Source organism: Oryza sativa, chromosome 4, assembly GCF_034140825.1.
Source record: "Oryza sativa Japonica Group chromosome 4, ASM3414082v1".
Lineage (NCBI taxonomy): Eukaryota > Viridiplantae > Streptophyta > Magnoliopsida > Poales > Poaceae > Oryza > Oryza sativa.
The window spans coordinates 12,028,209-12,050,075 of NC_089038.1; the positions used below are offsets into that span (position 1 = coordinate 12,028,209).

A 21,867-nucleotide genomic window follows, 5' to 3' on the forward strand; every position below is an offset into this window, starting at 1 on the left:
TTATCGTGATGCTGTTATTCATCAAGAATGGCAACATGCAATGGCAGAGGAGCTTGTTGCACTTGAGCGTACTGGTACTTGGGATCTTGTTCCATTGCCATCTCATGTTCGTCCTATCACGTGTAAAGGGATCTTTAAGGTCAAGACTCGCTCTGATGGAACTCTTGAACACTATAAAGCTCGCCTTTTAGCGTGTGGTTTTCAACAAGAGCATGGTCGTGATTATCATGAGACTTTTGCTCCTGTGGCTCACATGACCATTGTTTGAACTCTTGCAGTAGCCTCTACTCGTCATTGGAATATCTCCTAGCTTGATGTTAAAAATGCTTTTCTCAATGGGGGATTGCACGAGGAGGTTTACATGCGACCACCCCTAGGATATTCGGTTCCTGAGGGTATGGTTTGTCGTCTTCGCGGCTCTCTTTATGGGCTCAAGCAGGCTCCTCGTGCTTGGTTTCAACGGTTTGCTTCTGTAGTCACTGCTGCTGGTTTTTCGGCTAGTGCTCATGATCCTGCACTTTTTGTCCATACTTCGCCTCGTGGGCGTATCATTCTTCTTCTCTATGTTGATGATATGATTATCACTGGCGATGATGCTGATTTTATTGCATGTCTCAATGCTCAATTTCTGATGTCTGATCTTGGTTCTCTTCGCTATTTTCTAGGGATTGAGGTTTCCTCTACCCACGAGGGTTTTTATCTTTCCTAGACCAAGTATATTCAGGATCTTCTGGATAGGGCTTCTCTCACTGACCAACGCACGATTGACACTCCTATGGAACTTAATCTTCATCTTTCTGCCACTATTGGTGTGCCATTAGCTGATCCCACTTGCTATCGCCATCTCGTAGGAGTCTTGTTTATCTTGCTGTCACTCGTCCTAATATTTCCTATGTTGTGCATATTCTGAGTTAGTTTGTTTCTGCTCCCACCCAACTTCACTATAGTCATCTTCTTCGTGTTCTTCGTTATCTTCAGGGGACTATCTTTTGTTGTCATTTCTTTCCTCGGTCCACATCTTTACAACTTCAAGGGTATTCTGATGCTACTTGGGCTAGTGATTCCTCTGATGGCAAATCTCTTTTTGCTTATTGTGTTTTTCTTGGTGGTTCCCTCATTGCTTGGAAGACTAAGAAACAAACAGCAGTTTCTTGTTCTAGTGCAGAGGCTGAGTTACGAGCTATGGCCCTTTTGACAGCAGAGGTTACTTGGTTACGTTGGTTACTTGAGGATCTTGGTGTTTCTGTGACTTCCCCGACCTCTTTGTTGTCGGACAGTACAGGTGCTATTAGTATTGCTCGTGATCCTATCAAGCATGAGCTTACTAAGCATATTGGGGTGGATGCTTCTTACACACGCACCCAGGTACAAGATCAGGTGATTGCTCTTCAGTATGTGCCTTCCGAGTTGCAGCTGGCTGATTTCTTTACCAAAGCACAAACTAGAGCTCAACACAGGTTCTATCTCTCCAAACTCAGTGTTGTTGATCCACCCTGAGTTTGAGAGGAGGGGGGGGGGTATTAGATGTATATTTAGATTTTATATTCCTTTATTTGTAACGGGTTTTTCTGCATATTTGTGTATTCCTGTACCTGTATATATTTGGGCCTTTTGCCCTGAGGTGAATACAAGTGCTGTTCATAACACTTTCTATGTTCTTTTTATTTTTATAGAATGCTGAAATGAAATAGCATTACAAATTTGCTTGAATAGCACTGCTGATAAAATCTTCAATGTTTTGTCATGATAGGATAGCAGAAGGAATATTATATGATTCAAGGAAAGATCTGAACAAACTCAATAATGGACGAACTACAGACAGGGATAAGATTGCAGCAACTAGTGCACTTGTATGTTCTCTAATGACTCCTAGTAGTTTCAGATGTCATTTTTTTGTGTTATCTTGTTTATGTTGGCACTATTTTAACTCTTCCATACCAGCCTTATGTTGCTTCACGTCTAGAGGATGTCTGGGTGGTGTCGGGTTGATTGGGGTTAGAGGGGAGGGGAGGGAGGGGGAGGGGGGGGGGGCTATACAAAGAACTTGAGAGAGAAAGGCTACTGGGGTAATACGTGTAAAAGTTGTGTATCACTGCATAAAGAATGAAAAGGAAAGTTCATAACCATTGTCTCGCACAACCACATAATGCTATGATACTTGCAAGGGAATTGCATCTCCTAGCAAGTAAGTCCTAGGTGATAACAGCAGATCGTCTTAGCTGCATCCTAGGCCATTTTCAACACAGGTGCTTGGAGAGGTGCTAGTTCTGAAGCACCAATGCTTGATGAAGCATCATGCTCAGCAGGTTTTTAAGCTTGTAATCCCCTAAATTGATTATTCTTGCAACCATTTAAGCACTTATGAAGATGCTTCCATTGGAGAATATTATTTATTATGTGAACATATTTTCTGACCTTAAACACCTCTGAATTAGCTTCATTGAAGATTCCTAGGATCTCTTTGGCTGCTTGTAGTTGTGTGTGGGTCAGTTTGACTAACAGGCTAATTGTATACACAACTTCACTTGCCTCTAAGGTGGGGTAGCTCCAGGTGGGTTTGGATCACTTATTATACACGGCCCTACCAAGGGGTTAGGAGAGCCCTCGCTCACTTCATGCAATGCCGCCATTGAGCAAAAAGATGCCTCCTACACCCATGACTGCTTCTCAAAACTCTAGTGGTGGTGCTAAGGTTGGAGACTAGGTGAGATGATTGCAAACGATAGCAATCGTGGCTGTTGGAGACTTCAACCTTGTGGAAGAGACTAGACAGCACATATACTATCCGGATTGTTGCATCGTAGGGAAGCCTGGGGTGGTGCTAATAAATTTAAATGAGATATTCCAATACTTTGTTGACCCATGTCTAATGAATATATACACAAGTCTAAAGTTCATCAGAATACATTATGATCCTAATGGCTATAACCAAATCGTTGCTCCTGCAAAAAAAGAAAAAAAAAGTTTACACTAACATGATATTTGAGCATTTGCTTTCACACTTTGGAAGTTTAGGACTAGATTTGTAGCCGTGTAGATATGATATTTAAGCAAGTAAATTTATTAAACTTTGCTAATGACATGTTTTTACATATTATGCGTGTAGTTGCAAGCACTTGAAGTTGCTGGACTTCTTGAAAGTGGAATGAAGAATATGCTAACTCCAGGGGTACTTCTATTAACTTTTTTTATTCAGTGAATTGACTTCTTTTTTAATTCCCTCATTCTTTTCAAATAATGGAAGCATTCCATTTTACTATATGCTTCTAATAGCAGTGCATTGTTCATTTTAATAATTTTTATTCTTGTTAAGGTTCTTTTTTATTTGTATGCTTCTGATATTCAAAACCAATGTTGCGTGCATATTAGACAATTTCCATACATGGAAATGTGCATAAACTTTTAAATTAAGTTTTGGAACGTCAGACAAACTAATGAGTCTTTAAATGTTACTGTAATGCTCTATGGAATGGGACAATATTGATCATTAACTAGAACATTTTTAAGCTTAGAATGAAATGCACCACTATTGAAAAATATAATTTGGCAATTTTCCTATTAAAAATGGTACTACACTAGTTATGATGGCCTCATTGAAATTCATGAATTGCAGGACTTCTGTTTATTCTATGTGAAATGGCAACTTTGATTTCAGTTCCATTTTCATCCCTGGCTTACCTTTAGTATTTCAACTTATCCAACTCTTTAATTTCAGGAACAAGATTTATATCCTGTTGAACAGGCTCTTAACAAGTGTGTTTCGCTTTACAAAGAGGTACGTGCAAAAATCCATTTTCAACCTCCTTGTATCAGTATAAATGTAAACCAAGGACGAAAGGTAGGCAGCAGCATGCTACATGTTAGATTCAATCGTATGAAAGCACAAATTACACAATCAAATTGCCCTTTTTGAGAGAACTTCTACCCCTGCAGCCTCATACGCGGAAATTCGTGTCAAAGACTCTCAAGAACGAGTATATCAGATGCTTGAGGCGGCTCACTGGTATTGTTCAGAGCGATTTCGCTGTGTCGGAGGCATTGACATTGCAGGGGTTGCTAGCTGAAGCGCAACAGATACTTGAAGAACTTGGACACGAGAGCAACTAGAAGTATGGAAAAGTAATTATTCATGACTCGGAGGAACACCTTTGTTGTGTGCAAGGTCTTCTAGGTTGGTTTTGCACCAACAGATTTTGATGCCAGCATGGATTTTTATTGTGCTCTGAGCTATCGACCATATGCTGCCGTAGTTGGTGGCGACTTTGCAAGCAACAAAGGATGGTGATTTTGTTTTCTTCTGGTTTACAGGTTTATGCTGCCGTGGTTTTTTGTTTGACCTGCGGATGTCATTTGCCCGGCAAATTTTACTTGTATCATGACTGCTCGATTTTGGAACACTTAAGTAGGCTTCCACGGTGTCAACGAAGTGTACGAAGATCCACTCTTTAGGATTTTATATTTTTATACTCACCTTGTTCTTCAGAAGCTTCTTTTTCCTGCCTGGAACAACTTCAGAAGTTGATATTTGCAAAAATATATAATTTTCCTTTGGGGTCATAACACAAACCATTATTGTTTAGTAGTAAAAACATGGGCATTTAACATTTTCAATATAGGTAGAGTCATTGGGTGTTCGCTCTTTTTCCATAACTTTAGCGTTGGCAATATGTTGCCGAGTTCGTGAGGATAGTGGGCGAAATGCTGGCAAATAATCCTAAGACCTGGTTTTCTTATTAGACCTACCTCAACACTATTTGAAATATAAAGCTATAATAACTACTTGTTATGTCTGTGTCGTGTTTTTGAGGTGTCTACTAGAGATCAGGTATTACAAACATTATGTTTGTTTGCGCACATAAAAGAATATAACCCCTAACTGCGGTAAGGAGTATTAAAGGAATAAAATATCTTAATTTATAAACCAAGAGTAGATAAGAGGATATAAAACGGTAATATTCTCAGGTCCAGAAAAAAGTTTGGTAATCTTCTCCCTTTGGTGGGCATTTACGCAAGGTACTGATATTTTGAGTCTCGATTATACTCCACATTAAACTAGATGATGCCCCGCGCTTTGCTGCGGGATATATATATTAGATATTGTAGAAATGATTAAATGATTTGGATTGAAATATTGTGAAAATGATTTGAGAATGATGTTTATGTTTAGTTTAGTTTTAGAATGAAATAAATTGTAGATATAATTACTATATGTTTGTATGTTGAGCTTTATGTGATTAGTAGGTTGATGTGGCATGCTTGCATGCTAGGCTTTAGGGGTACTAAGGCCATGTTCAACGCTCCACGCTGGAGCTGGAGCGTGGTCTCACCCTTCCCAAGGGGAATATTCATGTCACGTCGACCAGGACCGCACCCTCACCTAGCGCCGCGACCCTCTACAGAGCGTCGGGTGGTTTCGGCAGCTTTTTGGCGAGGAACGGGTGAGGAGCCGCGTTGGGAGAGAGGCGTTGCCCCGCGCTGTTGCTGCTCCCGTGCCGGGAAGAAGATGGAGAGGGGTTGGACTGGAGAGAAGGGCCTACCCGGGAAGCTCCGTCGGCGATCGACGACCTGATCTGCCGCCGCGTGGATCCTCCGTCGCCGCCTCAATCCCTGCCGCCGCCGCGTAGATCCGTCGTCGCCGCCTCGATCCCCGCCGCCGTCGCGTAGATCCGCCATCGCCGCCTCGATCCCCGCCGCCTCCACGTCGATCTGTCGCCGCCGCATCGATCCCCGCCGCCTCCGCGTGGATCCGCCGCCGCTGCATCGATCTCCGTCGCCTCCGCGTGGATCCGCCGCCGCCGCATCGATCTCCGTCGCCTCCGCGTGGATCTGCCGCCGCAGCATCGATCCCCGTCGCCTCCGCGTCGATCTGCCACCGCGGCATCGATCCCCGTTGCCTCCGCGTTGATCCACTGGCGAAGAGAGAGGAGGGAGGGGCGGCGCCTCCGGGAAGAGAGAGGCGATAGGGGAGGCGGCGCCGAGGGGAAGGGAGAGGGGAAGCGGAAGAAAAGAGAAGGGATGCGCGTTTATATATGTTTGTGATTGTTTGGGGTATACTGCAAATATTATATGCATATGCAAATAAAAAAAATCTACAGGTTTAAATGCAAAATGTGACGGACTGACAGGTGCTGAAACACAAAAATGAGATGGGGATATGGCTTGCATTGTGTGAGGCATATCCCTAGCTGAGTGCTTAATCACTTTTGCTATGGGGGTGCACCCTACATTGGGCATGTCCTAATAAATGTTATGCTTGTTGAGTTTTAGATGTTTAATGGGCATTAGCTTTATGGAAAGAAGAGATAGGAAGTCAAAGGTCTTATTGGTCTTTCTTGCCCTATGTGAATATGAGACAATTTTGGAAAGTGAATAATTCACTATTGAAAGTGCAAGTCGATGTTCCAGATATGAAAGTGGAGTGAAATATGGATATGAAGGTTCAAGTCCAGCTCCAATCTAGGTATAAAAGTGTTCTTCTCTTTAGTCCGCTTTTATTTTTTTCTTTCTTGGGAGTCTTAAGATAGGACTGGAAATCGTGTTTTTTGAATATCTCTGTTCCGGCAAAAGAAGTAAGTTTGTTCGAGATCGAAAGAGTGCCCTCGGGAGACTAGACTGATAGTAACAGTAGCGCGCTTTCAATTGAGGAGAGCTGTTCACAAGTAGTGGTTTTGAGCTCTTTCTTGTTGAGGTTCAGAATAGGTAATTCCTTCACTTCAGTTGCACTAGTGGATTGAATAACTGTTTAGCATTTTTCCACTTATCCAATTCTTTGCAAGAGTATTAGAGAGAGAGAGAGAGCTATTCTTAAGTCAGTTCCTGAAGTCCACTTTTTTTAGTCAGAAGTTCACTTTAGCTAAGTAGTCCTTCATCAAACTTGCATATCTAGCACGTGGAAACATATCCTATACACACAAGCTTACCGTGCATACTTCGTGCACACCAACTAGCAAATGTCACGAAAAATTCTACAAAAAATTAAAGTCCACTCTTTTTTAGTCAGAAGATCACTTTAGCTAAGTAGTCCTTCATCAAAATTGCATATCTGGCACTTGCAAACATATCCTATGCACGTAAGCTTACCGTGCACACTTCATGCACACCAATTAGCAAATATCATGAAAGATTCTATAAAAAAAATGGACATTTACTCATATTAGTATTACACATATCTACGAAGTCTCATATTCAAATTCATTATATTTTAGTCGTTACCAAAAAGTGAAAAATATGATAGTTTCAAGGGTAAAAATCTGTCTGAATTTTATCTTTTTTATTACGGCTAAAATATAATGAAGTTGAAGATAAAATTTCATATGTAGGTGTAATACTATTCTAAGTATGTGTACAATTTTTTGTAGAATTTTTCGTGACATTTGCTAGTTGGTGTGTATGGGAAGTTTGTGTGGATATTATATGTTCCCCTGGCATTTTAGGGTCAATCTTTCATGTTGAAAGCTAAAGAAAAGGTACTCCCCCTCTTTTTAAAAGGATAGACAATTGAGAGAATAGGGCGATAACGATAGACATAGGAACCGAAATAGGTCCCCTTTTTCATTCATCCAATTAGGTCAGAATGGATCAGGGAACCCGGCTCTGAGAAAAACACAGTAAGAGCGCCCAACCTCTGAAATATAGCATTCTCTCTCTGCTCGGGAATTTAAATTTTATGCCAAAATTTAAATTCTAAAAGAGTAGCTTGAAGTGACTGGACCTGGTTCGAGGCCAGTTCATGCCTTCCTGGCTGAAACTAAGCAGGGAATACATTTTCTTCTGCAATTACGTTGAAAAAGACATAAGACATAATTGGGTTCCTGATCGAAGCTACAGTGGAACGATGACATATCCTTCCTCCCAAAGAATATATACACATTTCATGATGTTTGTTTCAACTTACAATCAATAGTGTTCCCGCGTATCTAATCTAACCCAGGAGGGGTCTGTATTATAACAGTAATCTTGCAGGCTTATCTTTTTTTTTCAGTAAATTTTAGCATCTCCACGGAAAATATGGTGGTCAGGTGGATGCAGTTACAAGTGCTGGAATTTCACAGCTACCGTTGGTCAGTGATGAATATCTAGGCGGCAATAATGAATCCATATCAGCAAAATGTCCCTCCTCGATGTATGCCTCCTTACCTATTGGTGCGTCAAGGACAGAGTTTGGTATCGCGTCAAGAGTCTCCTCTAAGAAGGATTCAAGTGTCTGCACAAATGAAGTTTATGACTTAAGCTATCATTTAAGGGACATTTGAAGGGAAAAAGAAAATAATGCAGGTGTCAGTATGCATGTAGAATAATTAATTTTCATATACGCTGACGACATATTCACATTTCACAATGAACCAATTTTGCATGATTTTGGGAAAGGTCCTTTTACACCTTAAGAGCATGTGCCTTCATGCTTTGCATGCCATCCAAATAGTCATGAAAATTTTGAATGAAGTTAAAGGCACAAATTGTCAAGTCATAAGTGAAACAAAATATAGCTATGAATTGCTCATGCTATGCAAGGGTGGAGTCATTCTTCTGTTTCTTCATATACACATCTGAGTTTCAAATTGAAATGTTCTGAAATGATAAATTAAATTTAATATTTGAATATTTTTCAATTATTTAATTGATATTTGAGAGGTTTGGAGATTACGGGGCACATGCCCTCAAGGTGTAAAAATCCAGATCCATGATTGTGCACCTCATACTGATTTTCTCATTTTCAGGTAGCTTAAAACATAACTGGCTAGCATATAAAATGATGACCAACAACATTCAGATAATTAAGTTAGAAAAAAAAAACTAGTTAAGTGTTTGAGATGATTACTTGACCACTTGGAGATTGAACAGCTTCCTCATTTTCATTTACTAGATCAAAATTAACCTTACAAGTATTCATAAAACCAAGTCTCACAATAATTCATTTGAGTATAGTATAGGCATCTTTCTTCTGTTGTATTTGTTGGAAGAAGTAATGTGGCATGACAAAGGATAGACTTTTTTTTTTATAACTTACCTTGCAATGACGCAGTGTAGAGTCAGCCTTGCGTTTCCAAAGGCCATTGCCAGGTTCCGAGTGGAATAAATTTAACAATGGCTGTCAAAATCAAGCGATTTTCTCAGTAACTGAAAGCACATATTTGCATAAGCTCATAAATTTTACAAAAGGACTGATAAAGGTCAATATAGTAATTGCATTAAATCTAGTTTCCAGATCAATACACAGAATGCAGAACTCGCAACTGTTAGACCACAATTAAGCAGCTCAGAATACCAGGAGAAACAGATGAAACTGTTTGATCAGTGCATTTCCTTTTCTTCAATGAACTCTATTTTCTATTTAGTGTGCTATAATTATCTTTTATAACTCATATCTTAGGCTTTTAGGCATAAAGTAGAATCCCTATCTATACGCAAACAAAAGTAACAGTTCTTGAGTAATTCAGAAAGCTATGATCAACACAATGGTGCATACGTCACAGATAATTACATTATAAGGTGAAACAAGTACATAAATGCCCTGCTACATCACATCATAAAGCTAACAATAGGTTGTTTTCATTAAATGTAAGTGCAACCCACACCTTGACAAGTTGTCTCACGTTTGGTCTGCTGGGGCCATATTGGCCCATTATTGAATCACCATAAACCTGGTAGCTCTCAAGGATCTAAAACAAGGAGTTCAGTTAATACTTATAAAAGAAATAGTTGATAGCTGAAAACAAAACCATCCTTTGATGCTAAACCTGGCGACGAGAAGAGCGTCTTGTCGGCATCCCATAGACTTCACTGTCCACATGCCCCAGCATGTTCCATGGACTGAACATTTATTCCATACCAAAATTAAAATTACAACTAAATACTGTTTCAGGTTTTCAGCAACAAAAGGAAACATATTCTAGTTACTTAGTTTGCATGTTTGAAAGCATCAAAGAATTTAGAGACACAAAGGCTTCTAATTATGACCATACTTATTATATGCAGCCCGGCCAACCATAACTCGATGTGCACCTTGTCTTATGGATGCAGTGACCTGCAAATGAATATAACTGATGTTCAATAAAAATGACTTGACTCAGGCATATTATATCTGATTGCAACAAGAGCTACTTCTCTGCATGAATGTCTAGTACTAAGTACAGAGAGAACAAATATATTCTTTTTGCATTCATGAAACAAAATTGTTTTTTTATTGCCAAGGAAAATTGTATCATTAACATCAGTTTGACCTAATTTGAACTGATGGACTCGCTACGCAATTTGTTCATTAAAATAGCAACTTCCAGGAATTGCATTATCAAAACTACATAACTAGAGTAAGATACTCACTTGATCAATAGTAGTTATACCTCCATTTAGAGTAAACTGCACATCTGGGAAGTCCCGCAATAAAGCAAAGTAGTATTCATATCTGCAAAAAAAATGTTGAGGCCGGGGATGAAAATTCAGATGAGAACTAGTCAGTTACTGGTGATAACCAGGAAATAAAATCTGTTCTGCAGACCTTAAATTTAATTCAACAGATTAGGAAGCAATTTGGACTATAGGATTGTGTTTGTGCCCCTCATGCTCTACACGTAGTATCTACATCATTTGGAATCTTACCCAAAGTTAACAATTGAAAGTTGAAACTCTACTTAATGCATATTCTTGTTTATGGAAATGGTTATCCTCTTTAGAGATTTTTTTTGGCGCCACTCCATAAATTTTGTTAGAACTTCAATGGTTACTCTCATTGAGAAGAGGATAGCACCCGAGATGAGGCAATTTTCTGGTTTTCTTCATTCACAAAACACAAAGCCATACCTACCCGAGGGAGGTTGGATACATATATATATAGCCATAGCTCGCTGCTAGCCTATTGCTGCACCCTCCTAGTCTAAAATTCGAAATTTGAATGGGATGCTGTCCTAGAGGGCATCCAAACTGAATAAAGCATAAAGGAGGCATAAAGGAGATGCTAACTGCTGTTGTCCTACTAACCGCAGCTGTCCTAGCAACTGAAAAATATGCTAAAGGAGTAGATGCTGTCCTGAAAAGGTGAAACTACCCAAAAGCAAAAAGAAGAATCACGACCAAGTGTTAGAATTTCAATGGTTACTCTCATTGAGAAGAGGATGGCACTCGAGATGGGGCAATTTTCTGGTTTTCTTCATTCACAAAACACAAAAGCCATACCTTCCCGAGGGAGGTTGGATACATATATATATAGCCATAGCTGGCTGGATGGCTGCAAGCTAATTGCTGCCCACACTAGTCTAAAATTTGAACGCGATGCTGTCCTAGAGAGCATCCAAACTGAATAAAGCATAAAGGTGATGGTCCTAGATGCTGTCCTAGAGATGCTAAAAGCAAAACCGAAATATGCTAAAAGCAAAACTGAAAGGATGCTGTCCTAAAAGGGAAAAACAACCTAAAAGCAAGAGAGGGACCACAAGGACCAAAGACCACGAGGCTTATTCCATCATTCTCCCCCTAAGTCTTGTGCGTCGTCTTGTGGGAAAGTTGGGTCATCCCGATCCTGGAGCAGAGCTCGAGGAACTTGATCCTCCCAAGAGGCTTGGTGAGCAAGTCCGCAAGCTGGTCCTTGGTGTTGATGTAGCTCGCCTTGATGCTCCCTTCCTCCAAGTAGCTTCGGATGAAGTGGTACCTCACCCGGATGTGCTTGCTCCGTTCGTGGAAGACGGGGTTCTTTGCCATCCTCGTTGTAGTCGACGTCGCCGTACCGGACTGCCTCCCACATGTGCCACACCTGCAGCCTCACCCTCATCACCGCGGCCCACTCGATGTAGTTGGTTTTGGTGAGGGTAGGCCACCCACCGCCGGGACCAAAGTCCCTGACCACCGTCTGGACGCCATGGTGACCATGACGCCGGTCAGGGGAGGGAGAGCCGCGCTGCCTGCGAGGGCCGCGCGCGGGCTCCGGGCTGCCGCCGGCACGCCCGCGCCCGTCTGGGTTCCCGTCGGCGAGCGCGCGGTCCCTTGGGTCGCCGCCACCGCCGTGGAGGTGGGCTGCTGCCCACCGCTCTGCCCGCTCCCGTGCCCCTCCTCTTGCCAGCTCCTCAAGCTCCCTGTCGGCGGTGATGTCGCCGGCAATGGAGCCGTTGATGCTGCTGCGCAAGGTCTCAACCTCTACCTCCGCCGCACGTGCCGCATCTTCCGCCGCCTCCGCCTCCACCTCCGCCCTGACTGCTGCCAACTCCGCTGCCGCCAGTCTGGCCGCCCTCGCTGCTGCTGTAGCGGTCTGAGCCGTTGCTCGCCTGCGCTCTTCTGCTGCGGCAAGCTCGGCATCCTGCTGACGCCGAGTGCTCGAGGCGACCGAACGCCGAGACCGAACGTCGGACATGGCGCGCCTCCGGGAGGCTGCTGCGTGGAGAAGGGGAAGGAGAAGGGGAAGGAGGAGCAGCCGGTGCTGCTGCTGCTGGCTAAGAGCTCAACCGAGCTTGGGAAGCAGTGGAGCAGGAGATATTTAGCCTACAGGAAAGTGTGGCTCTGATACCAGATGTTAGAATTTCAATGGTTACTCTCATTGAGAAGAGGATGGCACTCGAGATGGGGCAATTTTCTGGTTTCTTCATTCACAAAACACAAAAGCCATACCTTCCCGAGAGAGGTTGAATACATATATATAGCCATAGCTGGCTGGATGGCTGCAAGCTAATTGCTGCCCACACTAGTCTAAAATTTGAACGTGATGCTGTCCTAGAGAGCATCCAAACTGAATAAAGCAGAAAGGTGATGGTCCTAGATGCTGTCCTAGAGATGCTAAAAGCAAAACCGAAAGATGCTAAAAGCAAAACTGAAAGGATACTGTCCTAAAAGGGAAAAACAACCTAAAAGCAAGAGAGGGACCACAAGGACCAAAAACCACAAGGCTTATTCCATCACCAAGGACCACAAAGACTTATCCATCATTCTCCCTCTAAGTCTTGTGCGTCGTCTTGTGGGGAAGTTGAGCCATCCCGATCCTGAAGCAGAGCTCGAGGAACTTAATCCTCCCAAGAGGCTTGGTGAGCAGGTCCGCAAGCTGGTCCTTGGTGTTGATGTAGCTCGCCTTGATGCTCCCTTCCTCCAAGTAGCTTCGGATGAAGTGGTACCTCACCCAGATGTGCTTGCTCCATTCGTGAAAAACGGGGTTCTTTGCCAGGGCCAGAGCGGACTTGCTATCCACCCTGAGCTCCACCGCTCCAGTATCTCTGCCGAGGAGATCACTAAGCAGTCGAGCAAGCCAGAGCGCCTGGGTCGAAGCGGCGGAGGCCGCCATGTACTCGGCCTCGCAGCTGGACAGGGCCACCACCTGCTGCTTGACTGACTGCCAGCTAACGAGGCACTCGCCGAGGAAGAAGAGAATCCCGCTCGTGCTCTTGCTGGTGTCGATGTCACCGGCGTGGTTGCTGTTGCTGTACTCGACGAAGTGTGCCTTGCCAGGACACCTCGGGTAGTAGAGACCGTGGTCGAGAGTCCCCGCAACGTAGCGGATGATCCTCTTCACAGCCTGCTAGTGCTCCATTGTCGGTCGTTGCATGAACCGACTGACGTAGCCGACGGAGAAGGCCAAGTCCAGCCGTGTGGGTGAGGTAGCGAAGGCTTCCCACAAGACGCCGGTACTGTGTAGCATCCACTTCCTCCGTCGTGCTATCACGGCTCAGCTTCAGTCTCTCCTCCATTGGAGTGAGAGCTGGGTTGCAATCGGTGAGCCTAGCCAGCTCAACGACGCGCTTGGCGTAGGCGGTCTGTCGAAGCGTGATCCCGGAGTCGTCCTGGTGCACCTCAATCCCCAGGTAGAAAGAGAGAGGCCCCTGATCACTCATATGGAAGGTGGCCTTCATCTCCTCCCTGAACGCCGCGACCTCCGCATCCTTGGTGCCGGTGATCACCAAGTCGTCGACGTAGACACCCACCAGCAAGGCATTTCCTCCATTGCCCCGCCGGTAGATGGCCGCCTCGTGCGGGCTTTGCTCGAAGCCCATCCCCTTGAGCGTGGAATCCAACTTGGCATTCCACGCCCTCGGTGCCTGCCGCAAGCCGTAGAGGGCCTTGTGCAGGCGTAGCACCTTGCCCTCCTTGCCGGGGATCACAAATCCTGGCGGCTGGTGCACGTAGACCTCCTCCTTCAAGTCGCCGTTTAGAAACGCCGACTTGACGTCCATGTGATGGACGCCCAGCCTTCCTGAGCAGCCAGCGCAAGGAGTCGCACGGACTCCATCCGTGCCACGGGAGCGAAGGCATCGTCGTAGTCGATCCCCTCCTGCTGCACGAAACCGCGTGCCACCAAGCGAGCCTTGTGCTTGACGATGGCTCCGGCTTCATCCCTCTTCAGCTTGAACACCCACTTAAGGGTGATCGCGCGGTGACCACGAGGAAGGTCAGCAAGCTCCCAGGTGCGGTTCTCCTGAACTGCGTCCATCTCCGACTGCATCGCGGCACGCCATGCCACGTGTTTCTCGGCCTCTGCGAAAGACCGAGGCTCACCGTCGTCGCACGCAAGGTGCAACTGCGCCTCCAGGTCGGGAGGCACCAGTCCCGGCACCGGCTGGTCGCCGAGAAGATCCTCCATCGTACGGTACCGTAGCTGCTCGCCGTCGTGGTACGCGTCGATGCGCTCCCCGTCGTGGGAGAGCGGAGTAGCGAACTCCACCGGGTTGCGCTCAACACTAGCTGGCGTCGGAGTAGACGTGCTCGGAGGAGTGGCTGTTGGTGCTGGAGCGCGTGGGGTCACCGGCTGTGGTGGTGTAGGCGAGGAGCTCGTCGTAGTCGAAGTCGTGGCCCGAGAGTGTGTTGGTGTCGGAGTCGGTGGAGGCTCGGGGACTGGGGTAGACACGCTCGGTGAAGAAGAGTTGCCTACTCCCCCAGCTCCCTCGAAGTGGACGTACTCGACGGTGAAGTCGTCGTACTTCGGAGTCGAACCATCGTCCACCGCCTTGTCCCATACCCACCCTCGCCCTTCGTCGAACACTACATCGCGCGCTGTGCGCACACGCTGTGTCTCCGAGTTGAGGATGCGATAGGCCTTCGAGCCCTCCGCGTAGCCGATGAACACCCCTGGGGTGCTCCTGTCGTCGAGCTTGCCGATGTGGCCAAGCTCCTTGACGAACGCAAGGCAGCCGAAGACCCGCAGGTGGGAGACCCCCGGCTTGCGCTCATGCCAAGCCTCGTACGGTGTCCTGCCATCGAGGGCCTTCGTAGGCGAGCGGTTGAGGATGTAGACGGCCGTCACCACCACCTCTCCCCAGAATATGGCCGGCATCCCCCTCTGCTTGAGGAGAGCCCGAGCCATCCCTACAACCGTCTGGTTGCGCCGCTTGACACCGTTCTGTTGCGGGCTGTACGGCGCGGTGTACTGGCGCTGAATGCCCTCATCAGCGCAGTACGACGCAAATTCAGCCGCCGTGAATTCGCCGCCGTTGTCGGTGCGCAGCACGCGCAGCTTGCGGCCGCACTCCACCTCTGCAGCAGCCTGCGCGCGCCGGATGGCGTCCGCAGCCTCTGCCTTGCTGCCGAGGACCATCACCCACATGTAGCGGGAGAGGTCGTCGACGAGCAGCAGGAAGTAACGTCGTCCTCCTGGTGTGGCCGGTGTCACTGGGCCACACAAGTCCCCGTGCACGAGCTCGAGCTGCTCCTTGGCTCGGAAACTCGTCTGCTGGGGAAAGGGGAGCCGCCTCTGCTTCGTTAGGACGCAGACGTCGCAGAGCTGCTCCACGTGGTCAAGGCACGGCAGGCCTCGCACCATCTCCTTGGCGCTGAGCCACTTTAGGGCCTCAAAGTGGAGGTGCCCGAAACGCTCGTGCCACTGCCACGCCTCGTCGTCCCGACGAGCGGCGAGGCAAACTGGTTGTGCGACCTGCGCGCTGAGGATGTAGAGTCGATTAGTGCCTCTGGTTACCTTGGCAAGAAGGCGACGGCGGCGATCCCAAATCGTCATGACTCCGTGCTCGACCAACACGCGTGAGCCGTTCTCATCCAGCTGTCCCACGCTGATGATAGAGTTCCTCAACACGGGGATGTAGTAGACTCCGGTGAGCAGCCTGTGCTCACCGGACTTTGCGGTGAAGGTGACGGAGCCGACGCCCTTGATCTCCATGCCGGAGGCATCCCCAAACTTGATGGAGCCTCGGACGCTAGAGTCAAGCTCGGTGAAGAACTCCCGCCGGCCAGTCATGTGATGGGTGGCGCCGGTGTCGAGGTACCACCCATCAGCCTTGTCGTTGCTGGAGCTGTTGCCGAGGAAGGCGTGTACCTTCGGCTCATCGAGGTGGAGGAAAGCCGTTGCGGCCGGTGCCGCTGGAGATAGCTCGATGCCGCGTCGTGGCTGTCGACAGTCTTTGGCCCAATGGCCAAGCTTGCCACAGTTGCGGCAAGCGTCGTCTCGTGCCGGCTTGTGGTTGCCGGCGGCGCCGCCCTGGGCGCCTCTGCGAGCACCACCCTCGGCGCGTCTTCGCGCCCACCGCAGTTGGACGCCTCCGCGCGCCTTGCACGGCTTGCGGCCGCCTGTCGAGGGAGAGGACTCCCCCTTCCTCCCGTCACCCTGGCTGGCCTCCCACTGCTCCCGAGTGAGATGGAGCTTCCCGCCAATGGTGATAGGCCCCGAGAGAGGCTGTGGCTCATCGCCGTCCACGACCTTGAGGCGACCTAACGCCTCCTCGATCGACATCGTGGAGAGGTCCAGCAGAGACTCGATCGAGCGAGCGATCTGCCTGTACTTCTCTGGGACGCAACGAAAGAGCTTCTCGACAGCTCTCTCCTCGTCGTAGGTGTCGTCGCCGTACTGCACCATCTTCTGCAAAAGAGTGTTGAGACGGAGGGCAAAGTCATCAACATCCTCACCTGGCTTGAAGGCCAGGTTCTCCCACTCCTTGCGGAGTGCCTGCAGTGTGGACTTGCGGGCGCGGTCGCTGCCGATACGTGCCACAGCGATGGCATCCCAGGCCTCCTTGGCAGTCCACTTATGGGAAAGCGAGAACTGCATCTCGAGCGGGACTGCAGCGATGAGGGCATCCAGTGCCCGCCGATCCTCATCGTAGTCAACGTCGCCGTACCGGACTGCCTCCCACATGTGCCGCACCTGGAGCCTCACCCTCATCACCGCGGCCCGCTCGATGTAGTTGGTTTTGGTGAGGGTAGGCCACCCACCGCCGAGACCAAAGTCCCTTACCACCGTCTGGACGCCGTGGTGACCATGGCACCGGTCAGGGGAGGGAGAGCCGCGCTGCCTGCGAGGGCCGCGCGCGGGCTCCGGGCTGCCGCCGGCACGCCCGCGCCCATCTGGGTTCCCGTCGGCGGGTGCGCGGTCCCTTGGGCCGCCGCCGCCGCTCTGCCCGTTCCCGTGCCCTTCCTCTTGCCAGCTCCTCAAGCTCCCTGTCGGCGGTGATGTCGCCGGCGATGGAGCCGTTGATGCTGCTGCGCAAGGTCTCAACCTCTACCTCCGCCGCACGTGCCGCATCTTCCGCCGCCTCTGCTTCCGCCTCCGACCTGGCTGCTGCCAACTCCGCTGCCGCCAGTCTGGCCGCCCTCGCTGCTGCTGCAGCGGTCTGAGCCGTTGCTCGCCTGCGCTCTTCTGCTGCGGCGAGCTCGGTGTCCTGCTGACGCCGAGTGCTCGAGGCGACCGAACGCCGAGACCGAACGTCGGACATGGCACACCTCCGGGGGGCTGCTGCGTGGAGAGGGGGAAGGGAAAGGGGAAGGAGGAGCAGCCGGTGTTGCTGCTGCTGCTGCTGCTAGCTGAGAGCTCAACCGAGCTTGGGAAGGGGTGGAACAAGAGATGTTTAGCCTACAGGAAAGTGTGGCTTTGATACCAGATGTTAGAACTTCAATGGTTACTCTCATTGAGAAGAGGATGGCACTCGAGATGGGGCAATTTTCTGGTTTTCTTCATTCACAAAACACAAAGCCATACCTACCCGAGGGAGGTTGGATACATATATATATAGCCATAGCTGGCTGCTAGCCTATTGCTGCACCCTCCTAGTCTAAAATTCGAAATTTGAATGGGATGCTGTCCTAGAGGGCATCCAAACTGAATAAAGCATAAAGGAGGCATAAAGGAGATGCTAACTGCTGCTGTCCTACTAACCGCAGCTGTCCTAGCAACTGAAAAATACGCTAAAGAAGTAGATGCTGTCCTGAAAAGGTGAAACTACCCAAAAGCAAAAAGAAGAATCACGACCAAGGACCACGAAGACTTATCCATCAAATTTGAATAATATTTTACACAAAGAAAATCATGGGCGTGACATACTTTAAAGGAGGAACGTTCCGATTTTCTGCAGGACTGAGGCCACTTAGCAATGCCTTCCGGGCATGAATAATGAAATGCCTAGTTGGTGATTTTGAAACAACCTTATCTACAAATTCACCTGGGAAAGAAAAAAAAAGTCAATGTACCTAACAGTGAGAAAGATACGTAGTTTGTTGCAATATGGCACTGTATCAGCACATGAGGTTAAATTAACCCTCAAACAATACTCCTATGATAATTAAATACCATGCAATACAAGAACTAATTAAACATCATATGAAAAATTTATCTAGAGTAACATGAATGAGAATCATTAAAAGTATGCACCTACAGCATGACATAGAATTTGAACTGGGTAATATAAATAAAAAAAAGATATGTTACAAATTCCTAACAAAAGGAACTATGTCGTGTGACATGTTAAAAAGAAATGGGCCATATCCATATATCATAACAAGAAGAAAACAATTAAATTGAGCAACTTATTCTTAGACTTGATTTCCCATTATTCAGTTACCTAATTATTTCAGCTTGATGTGTGCAGAAGGGATAATCTCTAAATAAATGTAAAAGGATGTTGTTATCATACAAAAAGGTTGATCACATGTCAAATATATACATCACCAATTAACTGGCAACCATAGTTAAACATTGCAATTTAATAGGAGTCCAATGCTTTGAAGATAATCCTCAGCCAACTCAGGGGGAAAGGGGAATTTTTCAAATTTAGCCAAACAGCCATGGGTGATTATTTTTGGCCCTAAAAAAAGATAAACTGCAGTAAATGTCATCATGCCACCATTTCATCTACAAGCAGATTTACATACAGTAGATTAATTTGGAATAAGTCATGATAAATATATGCAGAGAACTAGAGACTCTCCACTGATGTTAGAAGCTTTCAACTATTCTTTTGATTTGAGAAGATATGAGATTTTTTTTATGCTCTGATGCTGTTGAAAACTTGAAATGTAAGGAGTAATTGCACCAGTGGTACATTTTAGGGGTCAGTTAATACTAATCCAAGATTTTAACCGTCCAGCATCACTATGCACAAGAGATACTACTGTTTTTTTCTTTCTTCAATTTGACCTTAAGGGCACAACCACCGCCAGAAGAGTACAAATACACTGACCAGTAACCAATAACAACTACAGCTAGGTAACCTGGTTCTTGTAAAACAACCAGATAACACCAGCAAGTGATTTACTTATATTTAGCTTATGGTATAGGTTAACATATTTTGATAATATGAGACATTAAAGCATGCCGCAACCCATTGTTGATTGATCCTTTTCGGTGTAAAAGTGCATCTGATAGAGTGTACTTATTTGACATGATTTCCATGGCTCATATCTGGGAAGCCTAAGGAAATTTAAAGGAACATGAGAGGTCTCTGAAGAAAGCTCACAAAGTTCTTCGTAGGAGTCACGATCATCAACACCAATTCTGCACTTAACGCTGACTGGGACATTACAATTGGCAGCAATAGCTGACATAGCATCCCCTACAAACTTCAGATAATTGAATCAATATTTACTAAGGGTGGAGAAAGAACAAATTGATGCTACCTGATGGTTTACTGCAATGAATTCATAAAGCAAACCTCTGGATCAAACATTAAGCGAGCACCGAAGCAACCATGACCAGCAACTTTGCCACTGGGGCAGCCACAGCTGATACAAAACGTTTGGAGTAAATTATATGTAATAAAAGAAATGTCATACATGATTAGATGAGATTGAGTGACGCTTTTTTACTTTAGGTTGATCTCATCGTACGAATAAGCATTTGCCAGTTCAGTTGCCTTCGCTAAGTTATCCAGATTACTTCCACCAATTTGCAACACAATAGGATGCTGTTCAGCAGGAAACGCTAAAAATCTATCCTGCATATTGTGACGACAAAAGAATAAGATTTATCAATTCTGTGTAGCAGTGTCATGTGCACATAATGTGAACCATATGTCGTAGACACGTTTCACAGTTGCCTTCATTGCACCAAAAGTAGAATTTAAGAAACAATGATTGAAGACATAGTGACAAATATACAAAACAAGCCAGCACTGATGGTGCCAAGTTGAGTTGAAGTGGTTCCCCCATATTAAGCTGCCAGTGCCGCCAAGAAAGCTCATCGCAACTTGATAACATACAAAAGAAAAAACATGTGGGCAATACATTGCTGGTTATCCCGATAAGGCAGTAAGTTGATTCTTTTTTTCATTAAACTGCAATATTTATGTGAAAAAAAGAGCTGATTAGCTAAAACAATGGATATCCTTCGCATATGCCTAGATTGAGACAGCAGAGGAGATGAACTATATCTGACAAAAGGAATCAGTGGAATGCCGCTGTATGATTAGGTTCCAAGTTGTGATATATGAAAGCGCACCATGGGCTAATGGAACTATTAAGATGAACATTATACTATAAGACTCTGATGAGTGTACTTAAAGAGTCACCAGATATAGCTTGAAGAGAATGGAAAACTTATGCAATGCGCACGGGAAAGTTTTTCATGGAACACCTGTGGCATTGTTATTGACATGAATGAAAGTGGGCCAATCGTAAACGAATTCAGTTTGCTGCTGACTCCAATCAAATCACTACCAGATTCACATCGCACAGTAATTCAGAATCGTGGTAAAACCACAGGTTGCTTCACTGCTGATCAGTTGCAGGGTTTCCTCCTCCGTAGCAAGGATTTGCATTTCTCTCATCTACGTTTCACCCGGTTTTAATCATGAAGAAGTGAAGGGCGGAAGGGCATATAGCTCACCAAGTTATCTTTCTGATGCACGATGGTCTCCGCGACCACCATCTCCGTGTAGAGCCACGCGTGCTTCGAGATCAGCCGCGCGAGCGTCCGGTAGTGGTTGTCCGTCCAGTCCATCATCGGCGCCACGCTGCAGGAGAAGAGGGGGAAAACCACGAAATCAATCAGCTATCCATGAGCAGCACCGCCATCCCCGCCCGTCTCCATTGCCTAAAACACGGAATAATTCCGCTCCCCGCTCACCTGAACAGCGGAGGAAGGTGCCCGCCACCTCCAGTCGCGGAGGAGCTCGCCGCGCGAGCGCGGGCGCGACACGGGCCCACGCCGCGAGCGCGCTGCGGCGGCAGGAGCGAGGCGCCGCGGATGCTGCCGGGCGCGGCCAGCGGAGGGCGCAGGGAGTGCCTCGCCACCGCCGCAGCCGACCTCACCGCGATGGCCATGCGAGCTGAGCTCTTTCTCTCTCCCGCATACGGCCGCCGCCACCTCCGCCGCCGCTGCCGCCGCCTCTCCTTGGGAAGGGTACGGGCCGCTGCGGGTGAGGAGGAGAACGTGTGGCGAGTGGTGTCCTGACCGCCCGATCTGTGGCCAACGGTCGTGATTGCGTCTTGCAATACGACTACACGAGTCCGATCCGGATTACAAACGGCTTCAATCTACCCTTTCCTCCTCTTACACGGGCACGTTTTTTAAAAAAAGCTGCTATATACCGGTATCCCGTTGAAAAACAGGATGATTCTAAAACCAACACGGTATCGTCACCGCGCGCGTCAACAAAAACAGAAAGAATCGTATCGTACCAGTGCTCGCCGCGCCACCTGAACACATCCCACCGAATCCTCCTCGGAATCGCCGGCGCGAGCTCC

The 21,867-nt window shown here is 46.9% G+C and overlaps 2 protein-coding genes across 10 annotated transcripts in view; one reads left to right on the forward strand and one right to left on the reverse strand.

The window, feature by feature from the left end:
- LOC9267104 (uncharacterized) overlaps positions 1-4,566 on the forward strand; it is a 33,191-nt gene extending 28,625 nt beyond the window's left edge. The window contains exons 15-20 of one of the 7 annotated variants that reach the window (XR_010740606.1): positions 979-1,377; positions 1,751-1,850; positions 3,107-3,169; positions 3,716-3,775; positions 3,934-4,171; positions 4,309-4,566. Coding sequence is in view for 1 of the 7 variants with exons in the window: in XM_015780908.3 (XP_015636394.1) it covers positions 1,751-1,850; positions 3,107-3,169; positions 3,716-3,775; positions 3,934-4,107 (397 nt within the window). In the remaining 6 variants the exon portion in view is untranslated. Of the gene's footprint in view, positions 1-978; positions 1,378-1,750; positions 1,851-3,106; positions 3,170-3,715; positions 3,776-3,933 lie in introns of all 7 variants that reach the window. The other 6 variants (XR_010740603.1, XR_010740605.1, XR_003241866.2 and 3 more) reach the window with 6 other exon arrangements.
- A 3,237-nt stretch (positions 4,567-7,803) lies between these two features.
- Positions 7,804-21,580, reverse strand: LOC4335364 (uncharacterized). Of its 3 annotated transcripts, XM_015781267.3 has the most exons (13): positions 21,248-21,580; positions 21,008-21,134; positions 19,990-20,117; positions 19,836-19,905; positions 19,641-19,743; positions 18,230-18,347; positions 10,321-10,402; positions 9,963-10,024; positions 9,738-9,810; positions 9,576-9,659; positions 9,008-9,088; positions 8,137-8,203; positions 7,804-8,037 (listed from the first exon to the last, which is right to left on the reverse strand). In XM_015781267.3, the coding sequence occupies exons 1-13, from the start codon at positions 21,442-21,444 to the stop codon at positions 8,015-8,017; spliced, it is 1,215 nt and encodes a 404-aa protein (XP_015636753.1). In that variant the 5' UTR covers positions 21,445-21,580; the 3' UTR covers positions 7,804-8,014. The 3 variants fall into 3 exon arrangements, with proteins under 3 accessions (XP_015636753.1, XP_015636752.1, XP_015636754.1); XM_015781266.3 differs by having other exon boundaries at positions 7,804-8,203; XM_015781268.3 differs by lacking the exon at positions 21,248-21,580 and having other exon boundaries at positions 7,804-8,203; positions 19,990-20,368.
- Positions 21,581-21,867: the final 287 nt, after the last annotated feature.